The 18,901-nt window shown below is 38.4% G+C and overlaps 1 protein-coding gene across 6 annotated transcripts in view; it reads left to right on the forward strand.

Annotated features, from left to right (window-relative positions):
- Positions 1-18,901, forward strand: part of CACNB2 (calcium voltage-gated channel auxiliary subunit beta 2) — a 444,228-nt gene that overhangs the window by 133,428 nt on the left and 291,899 nt on the right. The window contains exon 1 of one of the 6 annotated variants that reach the window (XM_048837990.2): positions 18,262-18,312. The exons of the other annotated variants lie outside the window; for them this stretch is intronic. Within the exon in view, the coding sequence (XP_048693947.1) occupies positions 18,277-18,312 (36 nt within the window). The 5' untranslated portion in view covers positions 18,262-18,276. Of the gene's footprint in view, positions 1-18,261; positions 18,313-18,901 lie in introns of those variants that run through there. 6 annotated transcript variants of the gene reach the window in all.

Here is an 18,901-nt window from a genome sequence, read left to right on the forward strand (position 1 = left end):
GGGCTGGACAACTTTAGTCCTGGTGAGAGTGCAGGACTTCCCTGAAGTGATGGTGTGAGGTTGAAGCTACTGTTAGTGGAGCTAAGATGATCTGGGATAGAGGATCATACATACAGGAAAAGATCCTCAGCTGCATGCCATGGCCCCATGCCACTCCCGGAAGTGGCCGGCTGCTGGCACGTCTCTGCGGCCCCTGGCAGGGGAGGGGAGGCAGCTCCGTGTGCTGCCCCCGCCCCTAGCACCTTCCCTGCAGCTCCCATTGGCCGGGAACTGGCCAATGGGAGCTGCGGGGGTGATACTTGCCGGCACGGGGAGCCTACACATTGCACCCCCTCCTGCACCCCAGCCCCCTGCCTCAGGTCAGAATCCCCTCCTGCACCAAACTCCCTACCAGAGCCCGCACCCCTCACCCCCTCCTGCACCCCAACACTCTGCCCCAGCCTGGAGCCCCCTTCTGCACCCAAACTCCCTCCCTGAAAGAAACTAATGTAACAGCTGTTCTAAGGTAAGAAGTAGGCTATTTTGAATTAACTATATTCTACATGTTTTAAGACTGAAATGTAACCACAGAAATGCTTTATGTTAATTAAAAGGCAAATTTAGTATAGCGTTAATAGCCTTGATGCCATAATTGCGATCATTTTGTTTTAGGAAACATATTTGTATGCAGGAGCCCCACAAAATCTAAAAGCCATGGGCCCTCAGGTGAGTTAATCCGGCCCTGCTTAAGGCACTCTAACTGCTGGACATTGTTGCTTCTTTCAGGGCCCTGGGCTGGAGCCTGGTGGTGTGGGAGGGCCCGGGCTCCCATACTAACCACCTTGTTCCAGAGGACACAAAAACAATCACTATCAGTCTCCCCCTTGGGGAAACGCAGAGAGGGAAAGACTTCGCAAGCTTCACAGCTGGGATTGAACGCCTGCAGGGGTTGCTATACAGACTGAAGGTTCTACTTTCTCTCCCCCAGCCCTTTTGCAGGGGATGGGGCCCAATATCTTCCTTGGAACTCTGTTACCCCAGAAAGGGATACAGATAATTGATTAACACCCACCAAAAGGCAGACCACCCTGGGAGGTGTCAGTGGCCATTGTGGGCAGGTGAGTAGAGACCTAGTAGCCTAACCACTAGGTGACACCACCAGAGTGCTACCATCACACCATGACCACTCTAATAATTACTGTCCATTTTAAACATTTAAGGGTAGCTAGCAAAGCTTTTGTAAAATATAAAGTAAAAAATAAATCTCCTTGCCTCTTGCCCTTTCTATGTTCTTGATACTTTCCCAAGATGACAATTTTATCTTCTAATTTAATTAACTGGTAAAAGGAAACTTTTTTTAAAGCTTTTACCGGCTTAACATAATTAAATTGAGCACACTTTCTTTCTTTCTTTCTTTCTTTCTTGTATTTAGTTGTGCCTTTTTCTTTTATTTGTACAATCTTATTTCAAAATGTTTAATAAATATTGTGATACTGTATGCTCTGAAGTTCTCTGATCTTTATATTTTTGTAATTAATTTTAAAACTAATGGTTTGACACAGCGCTGAAGGTTTTTAAATTCCAAACCAGTAGCAGTAGCCACAGCACATATTTTCTGAAGCAAAATACGTGAAAACTACTCTTCTCCCTCCCCATTTACTTACCAGCTAAACACTGTGCTAATGTTTCTATTCGTAGAGGTGGTGATATTACTAACCCGTAAATCAGTGCAGGGAGTTCAAAGATGCTCAACTAGTAATTAAATTAATTACATCATGTCTGGCATGAAAACTTAGAGATCTGAACTCAAATCCCTTCAGGAAAATACAGATTTTCAAATGTCATGTAAATAAAGGATTTGTGATTAGTTACGTACCTACAGTACTGTGTGTTCTGTTATTGTTCTGTTAGAAGCAGCAATGTATGGGGTTGGCAGGGGTAATTATAAATTGTTGGATGCCAAGTAATTTTATTTTTAAAATGAGTAAAAATATTTAGTTTAGAGAAGCAAGAAATGGTAGGCCAGCTCTTACTGATTGTTTCTGTTACTGCCAATTCAGTAGTGTGGCTCCCAGTATTCAATCACACTTATTAACCATATCTATCATATTATTTAAAGAAAGAAAAAGAAAACATTAAACAAAATAATATAAATGATAAATGAGTTATTTCTGTTGCAATTTCTTCTGTATGTCTTTTTCTGGAGAGCTTTTAACAGAGATTATACCTTTGAGAGTGAATTGCCTCTGGGAGTACTTTTCTCTTAGTAAGTTAAGACCCCAAAGTATGTTGCTGCTGTTCCAAAATAATCATAAATTCTGTTTTAGTATCTTATTAGACACTAAATTGTTGCTATATGGGTAAAAGAATTTGTTATTAATAACCTAAACAGTTTATAACTGGGCAACACAAGCATTCGTAACTAAATCCTATGAAATTGAAGAAAATATTTGCATAAATTACTTAGATGAAGCCAATTAAGGAGCTGTCTTAAGAAAGACCAATAATAAATATTAAGAATCTTAAATCCAAATAAGCCCACTGTTTATCTGTTTACCAATATTTAGCTCTTACTGCCTCTCCAGGAATATGTGGTTTTACTACTTGATGATTAATAGGTGAAACTTAAATATTAAGTTACAATAGTATTTCAGTATCCCAATAAATTCATGATTAGAGTTTAAACCTAATCCCTTGACAGTGCCTTAGTTGGCTTTCTCTCACCGATCCATGTTGAAGTTTTGGGGAGGTTTTTCTTGAGTTGGGTTTTTTTTAGTCTTCTCTGTTTTCTTATCTGTCTGTGGCAGCTTGCTTGTACAGATGGACAGGATGAGTTGTGGAGTGCTTGCAGAGTGGCAGTGTGTGTGTGGGTGGGGGGGGGGTAGGAAGTGCACACTTCCGAGTCTTTATGAGATTCAACAGTTTGTTCATTTGAGTCTTTTGGTGGCCTCTATGGCTTTATGAACATAGAGATCCTGGTAAAATCTCATGTCTGGAAACCTAAATCTCTTTTCCAGATCATACCTAGTTGCTTCATTATTAGCCTTAGCCCTGCCTCTAATTGCAACTATCACCTCTCCATTCTGTAACTTTCGTTTAACTGAAAAATGGCAGAAGTATTCCAGGATGTTGATGATAATGATACTCAGAAATTCTGTTTTCTGTCCAAATCAGCCAGAAAATTAACTTAACCTTAGCATAAATGCTGGATCATTTTACAGAGCTCCTATACCTTTTGAGTTTGAATGTTCTAGATAGCAAAAGCTAAGTATGTTGAGCTTGCTGGATTGTTAGGGGCTGTACCTCCTCTTAGTTTAAAAACTAACTACCCCTCAGTGTGGAGGGGAGTGGGTCTGACACTTTTTCTCTAGGTGGAACCATACTGCTGTTCCACTTATGTTGACTTAAAAAGATTATAGAGCTTGTTTAATAGCGGCAATAAACGATAAAGCTTGAAATTCAGAATTTAACTTGTGTATGCGTGGGTACACACATTTTCAAGTGCACACACATTTACAGATCGTAACAGCAATAAGGAGTATAATTTGCAAAGAGATTCTAATTTTTATATACCTTCCGGAAAGAAAATTTTTGGAAGTGGTGCTTGGGAACTTGAACTGTCAAAGCACTGAGAATGTCAATACTTTTTTTGGAGATCTGTCATATTGATTCTCACCACAGTGAAATGTCTACACAGGTATTTTGTCCCTTCATTAGCCCACTTGAAATCCCCCTGTGTTCTCTGTTTGAGAGTCTATAGATCTCTGTATATAGAAACAGTAACACTGACTTGCTCCAGTATTATTCTATTTTTTATAGAAGAACGCACAATACTTAGTCCCTTCCTCAAAGGGATCAGTCTAAGGGCAGACAGGTGGACAGGAGCGAGGGTAGGGGAACATCAGTTAGGTTATTTTTAATATAGGTAAAATAGTCACAATTAGATATTATGCTAAATGCTTCAGTTAACTTAGAAAATATCCTGTAACACATACAGAAGATCTGATGCAAATAGCAGAGTATCACCTTTGTACGTAAATCTTTGGAATTCCTCAGTCCAAATTTGAAGCCCTTAAATTTATCTTAGATATTGCTCGTGATAATGGCTTCATTAGAGCCCATGGCAGCATGGGTTGAACTCCTATGAATTTAAAATAGTTTGACCACTAAACCTCTCATGCATAGATATGTGTATGTAGTACTTTCATCTACTTCTAGAACTTGTTGCAAAATCTAAATTTGCCAAAAGTCAAAGCGATGAAAAGGAGAATTGCAATCAAATGCTTTTTTAGTATTGATTTAGGATTTTTTAGAGTATTGTTTGTTTACTTCCAGTACAGTTTTAGTATCATTAGTAAATTTAGTAAAGTTCAGTAATGTCAATCATAGTCATCCCTGGGTTCACCTGCTATCTTCATTAAAGTTACATTTTGTTACACTTGTTACAATAGAAGTTTTCCATGCTTCCTTCTCATGAACTATATCAGTTAAGGTAGTTTCAGCTTAGTGCCAACATTTGTTTTTCCCAATATTTTGCAACTAGCTTTGTCTCCATTGCTGATGATCTTTCCTATTGCTACCTGTCTTTGAAATGGGTGAGATTATTTAACTTTTCATCTTTCCATTTGCAAATGCTGTTATATCACCTCACCCTTGCCACCATGGGTTGGGATCTCATCAAAAATCATTAGCTAAGCAGTGTAAGACTGGTCAGACTATGGATGGAAACCCTCCAAGGAAAGCCAGGGTTTTACAGGAAATGCTATTGTTGAATGCTAGATGTCTCTTCCCTCCAACTTGGTACTAAACCAATGCTCCAACAAGGTGGGGGTATCACTGAGATCCTGACCACTTGAGGTTATTAAAGATCACATGGCGCTTTTAATCTGGTGTCCTGACCAAATTTCTATTTAGATAATTGTTTTGTCTACATGCATAAAATTCCTCCTTCGGTTTCAAATGGATATGGCATTTCCCATAAATTCTTGTTTTGGTATTGCTGTTCACTCTGAACAGCACTCCAGAGGTGACTGCATTACAGGAGTCAGGGAAATGATCCCTATAAATGTACACTGTTTGTAAATGCTTGTATAAAGCACTTTAAATTAGCGAGTTGAATAAACCTCAAAAATGTGTGGAAAAAAATGAACCAATAGTAAACAGCATTGCATTTAAAATAGAAAAAAAAAAGACAGAGAAGATGACAAAAACCAAAGAACCCAGAAGTGAACAATGGTGTAATCCAAGGAAGATCACCAAGCCCGAATCTACACTATAAGCTTATGTTGATATAACTCCATTGTTCAGGGGTGTGGATAATCCACACACCTGAGTGACACAGTTATACTGACTGAACTTCCAGTGTAGACAGCACTATGTTGATGGGAGGGCTTCTCCCATCTACGTAGCTACCACCTTTCGGGGAAGTGGAGTACTTACGCTGATTGGAGAAGCCTTCCCCTCGGCATAGGTAGCGTCTTCACTGCAACGTTGTAAGTGTAGACAAACCCGAATGCAGTTTTTTTTTTCTTTTCTCCTATAAACTATTGATGCTTAAAATGTAACCTGGAGTGTGAGTGGATTCACAAGAAACCTCTCTTCTCTATGTGCAAAGTCTGGTAACAATAACAGTCCTTGATCTATGGCAGAGGAATACTGAATGAAAATGCTTCCCTTTCCATCAGAAAAATGACATGACTATAGAAAAAATCTCAACTTTCCTAGGATGTCTGTAAAAGCAACATAGGCCATCTCTAACATTAATAGAGAAGTGCATTGAGCAGGTCAGAAGAAATATATTTGATAGCAAAAATATGGGTAGAGAGAAAACATGCATGATTGATGATAAAGAAAAGACAGTTTGTGTCCATTAGAGAAAATTGTTCAAGAACAGTTCATCCATGTATAAATCTGAGTTCTGTAAAACTGCAAGGTCAGTGAGAAATAGAGTGATTTTGCTGATTAAATGATGGTCATACATATTAAACACAGTCCATGGGTACTTTAACTTACGCGCTTGCATCCTCCAAGATTAAAAACACATTAAAGAATGACATACATTCAAATTCACTACTTGGGGGCAGTTTCTCTATTTGCAACAGTCTGTAGAGAACATGTGATGTCCAGATATCTAAGAAACTTCTAGGGTGCACACCAAATACTAAAGAGAGTCAATAGTAACTTTGAAAAAAGAAGCTGCATCATGTTGGCATTAAAATGGAGCAAAACATCTATAATATAAAGGAGAAATTATTTTACCACTGATTGCTTTCTGGCTTCTGCTCATAAAAACAGATAAGTAACTCCTGATGTATAGATTAAGCAGGCTAGAAGCCAAAGAGAAACTGATTTTTGGCACCATTCAGCTAATCTAGGAGTGCCTCCTTTCATAGCTGTGTCCTCTGAGTATTTTCCAAACTGAAAAAATTGTTAACAACAAATGTAAAAAAACTGCCCATATTTCTATATAATGGTTTGATTAGCCAGGAGGAAATGATCTGCATCAGTGGAGTCCAGGACCCCAGTAAGAATTGGTTGTCAGAAGATTTTTTTAGTTCTTGGGAGCTGTTATTGCCCATTATGTTTCAAAGAGGGGAAGGTGAAAGGTGCCAACTACTAATAGCTGAAACTTGTCTCACTCAAAAAAGAGAAACTACCTGGGTCCCAAACCAATTAACTGAACTAGGGCTTGAGTAACTTCTAGTAGATTTCTGTGCAGAGGATGCATCTCCAACAGAAATGTCCACCCAAGCAAATATATTGTGTATGTGTGGAAAAGGTGTGTCAGGACTATCTCTGTAGTCTCCTGGCACAACTCTTCTACTGTAGTCTGTTTGTTCAGACAGGAAATTTGCAGTAGCTTCAGAATTGTGGGCCATAATGCAGCCAAAACAGGACATAAGAGGTGCACAAATTTGCTGCTATGCAAGAGCAAATCCATTGTGATATTACAGATCAATCTAAAAGCCATAAGGCCCTTCCTTTTTCCTTCTCAAAAAGAACAAAAAGCAGTTCGTATTTACCCAGCATTTATATATTCTGCCTAAATAAAATGTTACTGTCTTGTACACATTTTGATTGTGCCATAGGTTGCTTTTTTTGTTTTAGGGTTCAGATAGAAGCCGTTTCTGAATGCAGGTTGGAGGTTGCATTTACAGGCTGAGCGAAGGGAGCCTTCCACTATTGGGATGAACATTGCCTCTGCACTTACTGCATTGCCTTTCCCTGCCTCTTGTCTTCTGACTTAATGCCACTTCTAAAAAAAAGAGGCCTAAAGAAAAAAGCAGGTTTTACTGCCCAAAAGGGGAAAGGCTGCCATAATGCTGCCTCGTCCCAGCGAGGCAGGAGACTGGAGAGAGCAGTGCTAGGATAGGGTGCTAAAACAAGCTTCCCATTAGCTTGTATTCTTCCTTGTCTGCATATAAGAAGCAGTTACCCATTTGTTCTGCCCGAAGAAATTGGCACCCAGAAATCAGAATATAGTAAAGTCCTAACATAAGACAGATGTTGAGTCCTGTTGAGGATAATGAGGCTTCTGTTAAACCATGGAAGCTGTAAGAATTCTCCTATCCTACCATGTTTGCATTTCCAGCCTCCAAAAGTGTACTGTCCCTGTCCCCATTCTTCCAGTTGATGAGAGGCTGTGACTCCCTTCAGAGTCTTAACACTTCTTCCAAGGGCAGACAGATTGCTGCAGAGAGATGGACTGCACTTCCTTCTGGCATGTGCTATTCTCAGACAATATTCTCCATCAAATCCAAAAGTAGTAGTACTAGCCAGGCCTGCTAAAAGAACATTTAATTCACTGCACTAAAGATGATGTAACTTGCCGACCTTCTCCAATTCAATATCCCTGATTAAATTGGATTGCCTTTGGCAGCCCAAGAGTTTATATATGTAAATAAAACACACTGAACTTTCTTACTTAATGGATTTTCATTATTTCCTATTGTACTGCAACAATTTCTTTCCTTCTCAAAACCTCACTGACCTCATTTAATTGAACACTTTAAACCAGCAGTTTTCAAGCCGTGGTCCATAGGGTTCTTTCTGTAGATCTGTTTAGAGCTGGCTGGTCATACTGTATTTTGTCATCCTTGCTTGTAAGTGCTAAAACACAAGAAATGACAGAAATACATTAAATAACTTCCTTTAGCATATAATCAGTAATTGAAATTGTCATGGTAATGAGTGCTTATGGTAAGGTGGGGTCAGGGGTGAAAGTAATTTAAAGGAATTACCGGTACGCCGGAGACCTGAGCAGGGGGCAGGGCCTTGACCAGAAGGGGCGGGGCATCAACTGAAAGAGTCAGGGCCTTTAGAGCCCTGGGCCCTTTAAATGAAGATTTAAAGGGCCAGGGGCTCCAGCTGCGGTAGAGGCTGCTGGGAGCCATGGATCCTTTAAATCACCTCCGGAGCTACCAGCTGTGGAGGCGGCTGGGAGCCCTGGGGCTCAGGGCCATTTAAATCACAGCGAAGCCCCTGGCCCTTTAAATCGGCGCCCGAGCCCCGCTGCCGGAGCCCCGGGGCTCCTGGCCACCTCCGCTACCCGGGGGCTCCAGCAGCAGGGCTCTGGTAGCAATTTAAAGGGCCCAGGGTTCCAGCTGCTGCTGGGAGCCCTAGGCTCTTTAAATCGCCATCTGGGGAAGCCAGTCCAATATGGCACACCAGCTCTTGACGGTACGCCTTACTGGACCATACCGGCTTACTTTCATCTCTGGGTGAGGTAACCATAAGACAAATAACAGAAAAATGTAAGGATGAGAAGACAACATTCTTGCTAGTATACCATTAAATACAAACCAATGTTAATGCAATTATTCAAAACAATAGGTACACAGAAACACAACTGATCAAATTACTATAATTTATCAAAGGTAAAGACATGTAGGACGTGGCAGGTATACAAAAAGCCTCAGTAGAGAAGGCTTTATAGCGTAACTGATATAGTTTCTTTCCCCATATATTTTATAAAAGTTGTTCTTTAAACCTGGTAGTATAAACATGTATAAATTAGTTTACCAACATTTCCCAAACTCCCATCAATCACTGAGAGAGAAAAAAACACACATTTATTTTGTGAATACCAGAACCAGAGTATAGCTAGCTGATCTTAATAATCACTACATTTAGTTATAATGCTTTTTATTACTTTTATACCAAGACCTGATAAATTATTTTGGGCTTCCATTTGAGGTTGTCAAGATGTAACCCTTTCTACCTCTCTTATCTGTTTCCAAACTTGATTTATTAAGTGACACTACCGGGTGAGTTTAAAATCTGTTTCTTCCTCACAGTCTCCTAAGCATTCTTCTATACCTTTTGTTTACTTAAAGACATTATGGAGTTAAAATACCACTGAAATGTAAATTTAAATCAACTATTTTTAATTTTTTCTTTTGAACTTAAGCTATCTGTAGTATTCTACTTCTATTGGAATTCAGTGTTGATCTCAAAAGTTAGAAAATATCAGAATTAAGGTTGCTTGTGGAACTTAATAAGGCTGATGTCCTGTGGAAAAAAAATGTGACCATGTAATTAAAGATCGTGCATAATGCATATGCACACAGGAAACCTTAATTCTGTTGTGTCATGACTTTTTGAGTGCTAGATTTTGCAGCCTTAATTTTTTTATAATGTAGTGTTTTGGATTCTGGTGCATTGCATAAAAAAATCAACTAAAGTAAGGCTCAGTAGCTGTAAATTCCCGTGTATGTAAGAATGAGTTTTATCTGTTACTTGAGCATGTATCTGGCAGACCTCAAGCAGCTGGTGCTGGGAGCTTCTGTGAAAATTAGTTAATATTGCAGCAGCTCAGATGGAGAAAACTCAAATGCCAGCTGTTTTTCAGCTTGTCTGTTTGAGACAGAGTTTAATAGAGTAAGCAGGGTCAGATTTTATCAGGTAATGGTTTAGTCTTCATGACAATATAGAGGTTGTAAAGCAGACGACTCTTAAATAGGTACTAACACAACAGTTCTGTTTTTAGGATTGTGCTATCTAACCTTCATACTAAATAATTAGTATTACCATCAACTTTATTTGTGAAAGTTATGGGTTTATTAAGCATATGTGGACAAAGCTTATTTGAAGCAGATAAACTCTCTATCTCATTCTATAACTCGTGTTCATGAACACAGTTGCATTCCATGGTTCTAATAGAAAATTATATTCGATATTGCATCTCTTTCAGGAGTACCACCAACTTAGATATAATAGTTTCAATAGCTAGAAGATATTTATGGCTGACCACAGCAAGAACCGTTGTCTTTAATTCTTCTGTTTCAAACCAAAATCTTTTTAAAATTAAGATAAATTACTTCATGAAAATTCCTCATGAATACCTGGCTCTTGGACTCTCTAAATAGGGGGAACAGCTGTCTTCTGAGCACTGAGTAAACTTAACAAGAGTCACATACATTGCATATGATACATTAACTCTATAGTGGCTAGATGTTTTGGAGTATTTTCTGCTAGGTGTGTGGTTTTGAAAATGTCCTTAGCTGTCTTTTATAAAATATGGCAGTGGTGACTATTTTAAAGTTTATGAACCATCTATCTAGCTAGTCCCCATAAATAAGATGCTTAGGTCAGGAATAGGCCATTCTATTTGTATTAAAATTTTGCCTCATAGAAATTCAATTGTAGCATGGAAATATATCTTTACCAGAGAATACAAATGTTCATTCACAGCAGATGCCATTTTATCTGTATAAGTACACAGCATGCAATCATGCAAATACTTAGCTGCAGCTTTTTAGAGAAGACCACCAACTCTTCTCTTATTCACTTATTTGCATAGGGTACTGCTAAGTACATTGAAAAAATAAAATAAAAATAAAATAAAGCCTCTGTTTTATGTGTTTTAATGTCTTGTCCCTTCCCTTTCTCCCTTTCCCAGCCCAGTATAGAGGTTTCATTTTATGGAGCTTGACCTTTGAAGAAGAGGAATTCAGTCTTGAGTTGCCTCCTAGTGGTTCTTCTGCCACATAGAGTTTTCAAGTGATACAGGGCCATCAAAAGATGGTATTCCTAAGAATCCACTGGTTTTCCATGTGTTTGAGGCTCCTTCCTGCAGCCATGAATTTGTTAATTTTGCTTTCTTGTGAACTAGGGGGTTAGGGTGGGGAAGTAGTTATTATTTCCAGTCAATTAAACAAGGCTTGTCTATGTAATATGTTTCCATTGGTGAGAATCAATCACAGAAAATGAGCAGGTAAAATTAATTTTCCATGTGTTCAGAGCTGGCCTCTTTATAAAGTAGCCCTGAAGTTAACCCCTCTGAATTTTTTCTCTTCTCAGTGCAGAGGAATTCCTTTCATAATTAGTCTCTGGGTCTCCTATTGATGGATATTTGACTCTTATACCTGGACATTTGCTATCATTTTATGGCCAGATTCAGCCCCAAAAAGATTACATGATCATTGTAATGTTTAGTGTAATCTAATAAAAAGAAATAATGCTTAATCTGATACCAAAGTCTGTAGTAACCCTGCTGCAGAATTGTGTATGGATCAGGTACATGAGTGTGTGCTTTCACATGCTCACATACACGCTGTGCATATTACAGACCACACATTTTATCGCCTTCAAGATGAATGGCAATTCAACCCTTAACTTGATACTGCTAATTGACTAGTATATGGGGATGGACAGTGCTGTATTTTTGTGATGTGTAGTTTACAGATATATTATTGGAATATACACAGTAGTAATATTTAACATAAAAACAGTAGTGCCATATCAACATACAATGAACATGTATTCATAAGGTAAGTACTGTACTGATAATTATTTTCTGATATGAAGTGCATATATATATTATGTGAACTGTTCAATAAAAATTAACTGACAAATATACCATAAACAATAAGCATACAGACACTTAGGTCCAAAATTTAGGTGCAGCTGAAATCCTACGGTCCCCACTGAGCTGTTACTTAACCCTGCAGATGCCTAAAATCTCTAGGCAACTACATTTTCACTCTAAAAGTCCCCTCAATACCTAGATGATAATGGTAACATTTTCGAAAATGCAGAAGTGCTCAATAAAATATTTCTGTTCTGTATTTGGGAAAATAGGAGGAGGAGGGAAACAGATGATGTAGTTATATCGTATGATAAGACTCTATCCTTTCCATATGGTATCTCAGGTGGATGTTAAACAGCAGCTATTAACATTAGATATTTTTAAATCAGCACGTCCAGATAACTGGCATCTAAGAGTTTTAAAAGATCTGGCTGAGCAGCTTGTTGGAGCATTAATGTTGATTTTCAATAAATCTCAGAACACTAGGGAATTTTCAGAAGACTGGAAGAAAGCTAATGTTGAGCCAGTTTTTTTAAAAGGGTAATGAGATGTCTTGTTTATTATGTGTTTATTATATATTTTTATAGTTAATTATAGGCCTGTCAGTCTGGTATTGATCCTGAGCAAGATAATGGAGGCACTTATATGGGAGTCATTTAAAAAATGTTAAGAAGGTAATATAATTAATGGCAATCAACATGGGTTTATGGAAAATAGATCCTGTCAAACTAACTTGATATCTTTTTCCATGAGATTATTAGGTTGATAAAGGTAATAGTGTTGACGTGACATACTTAGGCTTCTGTTAGGCAGTCTATCATGTGGTACCAAGTTGTTTGATTAAAAAAAACCTAACCAGTATAAAAATAACATGGAACACATTAAACCAATTAAAAGTTGGATAACTGATAGGTCTCAATATGTAATTGTAAATGTGGAATCATTATTGAGTGGGAGTGTTAACAAAGAGAAGGTTAAAGACTGACTTGACTGCAGTCTGTAAGTACCTACATGGGGAACAAATATTTGACAGTGGGCTCTCTTCAGTCTGACAGAGCAAGGTATAACATGATCCCAGGGTGGAAGTTAAAGCTAGACAAATTCAGACTGGAAATAAGGTATACATTTATAATGGTGAGAGTAATTAACCATTGGAACAATTTATCAAGGGTCATAGTGAATTCTTAATCACTGACAATTTTAAAATCAAGTTTGGAAATTTTACTAGGAATTATTTTGGGCAAGTTCTGTGGCCTGTGTTATATAGGAGGTCAGAATAGATGGTCATAATGGTCCTTTCTGGCCTTGGAATCTATTAATCATTGCCATCTGCTTGTGGCTAGGTTAGGTGGCTCCCTGCCTAGCATCTGGCCTTTGTGTATCCTATCTCTTCCCATACACTTTATAGGGAAAGCTGGCACCTAACCTTTGTGGGTTCCACTGAGTTGCTAAAGTTTAGACAGTGCAAGGCTCAGCACTGCAATACCTAAGTCCCTTTTTGGAACTGGGTCTCAAAATATAATGTATCTGAATATGTACTTCAAACAGGAAAAAAAGTGTGGCCTAAGGAGCTGGGCAAATGTCAGTTTTACTGTTGCTGATCAGTAAAAAAACAGCTTTCATCAGTGGGCAGTGCTGAAGTGCTCAAAGTCTGACTTATAGTTTAGGGTAGAAGTGCCTACATACAGTTTGGCCATGCTAGGGATTTTTGTGCTGTGTTTCATGTCTTGAAAGTTGTTGCCTATGCATCCTCTTTCATGGGAAATACTGAGGAGAATGAAATTCATTTCAGTGAGCAACAAAAGGCCTAAAGATATAATTTACATATCTGATTTTAAAAATCATAGTTTTACATAGTTATAAATCAGAACTAACTTATCTGCAGTCAGTACCGTTACACTTGTTTTTAACTGCTATGAGTGTAATCAGGCCTAATCATTTTAATCATTTTATCTAAAATATGGAGGGAATTTATTAATTAAGCAGTTAATTTGGTTGCATGTGGTCATTTTAATTGTACTGGCTTTTCCACAAAGATTTAGCAATTTCCACCTTTCATTGGGAATTTTAATCTTTATTGTCAAACGGGGAATATTTATCATACTGTTTTGAGTACAAGTGCTATCCAGTTTCCCAATTCAAAATTATTAGTAGACTTCCATGGAAAGACCCATGATTATTATTATGACTTTGAGCAGAATGGAGAGAATTAACCCTTGGATTTGTTCCAATTAATGTACATCTTGACTGTAGTGAGGCAGAGTGGCCTCCCTCCAGACACGAGAGTGAGGAACCACTACACTCTCCCTGGAGGGTGGAGCCAAATCTGCACCACGTCTCTCACTGGAAGTATGAGGGCGGGGCAGGAAGTATAAAAGGAGAGCTCTGGAACTCAGTTGGTGCTGGACCACCGGAGAGAGCGGACATCTCTTCCAGGGAGCTGAGCCTTCTATAGGATCCCAAACCAGCCCCCGAGCAGAGCAGCACCCTGCTGCTGGAGAAGATGGAAGACCCCAAGCAGTGTCTGAACCGGCTGCCACACAACTGCGAGTTGACAAGATGGAACACTAGCTCAACAGAGCAACAGTAAGAAAGTGGGTAGGAAGTAGTGCTGGGGAACCAGACCTTGATGCAGTTGTGCTGCTGGGAAACGAGGCAGTGTGTTTCAGTGGTTTTCCCGCTGACCCAGTCGTGGGATTGCTTGCCACTGATAGGGCCCGTTAATTGCTGTCTTCCCCAGTCAGGAGTCTGTGAGCTATAGACTGCTCATTGCTCGGCCGTGGCCAGCGAGGTCCGAGCCCCACTACCGTTGACTCATGCAATGTGGCAGAGTGGCCTTCCTCCCCACTTCAGAGCAAGGGACCATTACACTGACATATCAGAAATCCAAATGACCCATAACTTGATGAGGAGCAGACCTGTCTATGCAGAGGAGGAGCAGTATTAATATGTTAACTGTATAAAGCCTGAAGTTCTGTTGTCATTATGCATCTGGTAACCTTATATGACATGATGAATTGGTTCATGTTTTGTTGGCAAGTGTTTCTGCTAGAGGCAAGAATAGCAGAGGGGTAATAGGTTTCAGAGTGGTAGCTGTGTTAGTCTGTATCAGCAAAAAGAATGAGGAGTACTTGTGGCACCTTAGATACGAACAAATTTATTTGAGCATAAGATTTCATGGGTAAAACCCACTTCATCAGATGCATGCAGTGGAAACTACAGTAGGGGTAATAGGCATTTCTGATGTGTGCCTCATTGCAGTAGGAATGGGGATCCCACTGGTAAAAATCAGTGCTAGTGTTATGTCTTAGAACTTTATAGGATGAAGTTATTCTGTATATCATATGCTGAGGAGCAGTTAGAAGAAGAAGAAAGACCTATCAAAGATCTCTGCATTCAATCTGAAGGCCTTTGTAAACAAGCAAGGTGAATACAGGTCATGAGACTGTATGCGTCTGTCAAAGATCCTACCTGTTTAAGTTACATCACTTACTGCAAGCATCATTCAAGGCAGGTTGCGTATTAGCTTTGATTTTATAGTTCTGCTTGATGAAATATTGGGGTATAGTTTTGAAAGTCCAACTCAGATCTTTTTATAAGATGGAGGACAAAATGGACCTTTTACTTCATAAATTGTATGTTCTTTTAAAGGATGCTTGTGCAAATAGCAAACACAGCTTACAGATATATTTGTCTGTGAGGTGCACTGAAGCAAACCATTTAAATCTGCTGCTTCCTAAGAAAATTTCCTCTTCTGTAATACATGTACAGTCCCATAATGCAGCCAAAGCTAACATATCAGACAGCCAAAGTATAGTACTACATTTTATCTCTTTCCACATGGGGCAAGTTACACTGTGGCTTAATCCTTCTCTTAAGGTTAGAAACCTTTTTTTCATTTATGATACAATTGACTGTATCATAATAGAGACAAAGTGTGTGAGGTAATACCTCATATGGGACCAACATCTGTTGGTGAGAGAGAGAGAGACAAGATTTCAAGCTTACACAGAGCTCTTTTTCTGAGGTGAGAATACCCCTAACTGGAGCTGAATTATGATAGGCTGGGGATTGTTTGAAGGCCAGAAGAAGGGGTTCAGGAAAGATTTCTTTCAGGGTGTTGTCCCCACTGAGAATGGGTTATAATTGTTTAATGATACCCTGTATGGGTTCCAGTGTGTATTAGAGTGAATCATTTAAAAAACATCTAAGTGTGCAGGACACCATCCAGGTAAGTACAGTCTGGGTATATTCAGAATTTGCCCTATCCTGTTTAGGCTAGAGCTCTAGAAAAGTTCAACATCATGATGATCATAAACTAAGAACTCCTCATAACTCCTCTTGTGTCGTGGACAATACAGCTCAACTTTTCTGTCTGCCACATACAGAGGACACATGGTTCTTTAGAGCTGCCTTAACAGCAACAAGGTTCATATTGGCGTCCTGGAAGGATACAACCTAAATAAATAACTTAAATTTTAAAATGAGCCTAGCAACAACCTGTGGACATCTACATGCTGGAATTAACCAAATGTGAAACGCCTGTATTTGCATAGCTCAAGAAATTAATATGTTTGAAGATACATGCATGATTAAGTGCTTTGTGGAATCAAGGCCTAGATATATATGTTGAGTAAATACTAAAGTGAAGTTATTTGGCAAGTCCTATCAGATCTATGTCTTCTAGTCCATTACTCAGTGTATCGATTGCATCTCCTTCATGGATTTTCTAGATGTCAGTTAGCTGGTCTTAACTGAATCTTGCATAGTTGTGTCCTTGTTTTGGTTCTGAAATTCTTTCACCATCTCAGCTTGGTTGTGTGTTCCATTTCAGCAGTTTCTTTTTCTACTTTAGATTTTGTTTCCTTCATTCCAGGATTTCACAGTAAACTCAAGAGAAATATTTCTATATCCTGTGACACTGTAACGTTATAATATTTTCTTAATTTTGTAGTTAATAAGCATTCTATGTTCTCTATGCTTAATTACTGAAAATGTGTAATGCCACTGTATTTAAATAAGGTTCCGTCAGCTTACATAATAACATCTTTAATTTAGAATAATTTGAAATAATATACGTTAATTCTTATGGGTTTATTATTTGTATAGACACAGTCAATAAAGTGCTACAGTTCTCACATTAATGCTCAGAACTAATGCTTTACATTGTTTACAATGCTTTCCGAACCTTTTAATAATTTTGGTTCCACATCCTATATGGGTAGTAGTTATCAGATATATGCAAAGTGTTAGCAACTTAATAATATTTTTGACATACTGTGCTTTCCTGTGAATCCCCAAAATCTTTAGCTAACTTGTCCATTTGGAAGTGATTTGAGACATCCTACTATATATTCATATAGCTATTAAAACAGGGATTGCTGAAACATTTGCCTCTCTTTTTAAAAGAAACTACAATCTGGGTTACCCATGTTGCACAGTTTCTCTTTAAACGGACTGTTCCTAATGCTGTGGTATTGTGAGGTGAAGCATAAATGGTTTTCAGATGGTACTGGCCTGCTTGCTGAGTGAGAAAGGCAGAGGTCTTCCTGTATAATCCGATTTCAATCAACTCACACTAATCAGTACTGATCGTTGCAAAATTTAGCCTGAATCTGCTTTGGTAATCTAGATTGACAGGAGGTAAAACTAAAGGGACAGAAGGGCAGATAAACAAAGAGAAACAAGCAGGGACACTGATTTTCAGCTCTTGCTCTCCCTTCTGGGGATTCTCTCTCATCTTCTAAACAAATGTTATTCGTTGTTAGGCTACCAGGCTTTCAGTGTGGAGTCACATCAACAACAGGTGCACTATGAGTCTCTGAAGCAGCAGCAGCAGACGCTATGTAGTGAGACTGCGCAGAAGGTAGCAATAGGTATGCTGTACCTGCTGGCATACATTATTTATTGAAACTGAGATCTAATTCTTATTATCCTTCTGAAGAGTCCTGGAGTCCTGGAAATATTCACGCACAGTAGCTCTTACATGATGCCACCAGCAGCCAACCATCTCTTCAAGGTCCTCTGAATGCTAGTTGCTTCCAGTATTTGTCTTAATTCTCTTGTAAGCTCTAGCCTCAACGCTTTTATTAAAGCTTGGTGAGTAATTGGGCACAGTATTTTCACAGCAGAAGGAAGAATGCATTTGTGATATTAGGTATTTGTGAATTTAGGTTTTTAGCTTTCTGAGAGAATAGTCAACTTTTGGACTCGATGGATATACAAAAGTACACACATCTCTGCAGCTGAATATATATATTTGTATATCTCTATATATTACAGAGATATTTGTCTCTGTCTGACTGGATAGTATCTTAAGAAGAAAAATGGCTTTTTTGATTGTTACTTTGCCTGATGCTCAGTGTGCTTGTATCATCCAGGCTAAGGGACTTTATACATTTGGGTAACAAAGACATTTGGAATATCCCTCCATCTGACTTTCCATGCTGGTGGGGCTGTTGTTGGTCATCTCAGCACTGCATGTTGCCATGCTAAAAACACCCAAGGGTAAAAATGTGTCCTGGGTAAGTACAAAAAGTTATCAAAACCTCTAAAAATGTATGTGTGTGTGTGTGTCCGTGTGTGTGTCCGTGTGTGTGTGTGTATATATATATATATATATATATATATATATATATATATATATATATATGAAATGTAGACAAGGAACATTGAGAAATTGGATTGTTACAATAATTGTTCAATGGTTCTTTTAAGAAAGGTACTAACACATTACATTAAAATGTTAAATATACAGATATTTTTAAAGAATTATGACCATGACCCAAATTGTAAATATTTTGACTGATTGTTTTCTTCGTTTAATGTTGCTATGAGCTCTTCAGCATAAAATACCTATCCTAATTCTAGATAGTACAGGGCTGGTGCTGCTTACATTGAAATCAATTGCAAAACTCCCATGGACTTCAGAGGGTAAAGGACCAGGTCCTAAAAATAAGAATTAAAAATAATCTTTGTAGAGTAATCATTTTAATTAATAATGTTTTCATTTCTATTTTTTACTTGGTGTGTGGTTTGTAATTCTAGGTTTTTATATGACATATATAAGCTCTCTATTTAAAATGCATTTTAAATAAATCATAGGAGTTGGTT

This window comes from Caretta caretta, chromosome 2 (assembly GCF_965140235.1).
Source record: "Caretta caretta isolate rCarCar2 chromosome 2, rCarCar1.hap1, whole genome shotgun sequence".
Lineage (NCBI taxonomy): Eukaryota > Metazoa > Chordata > Testudines > Cheloniidae > Caretta > Caretta caretta.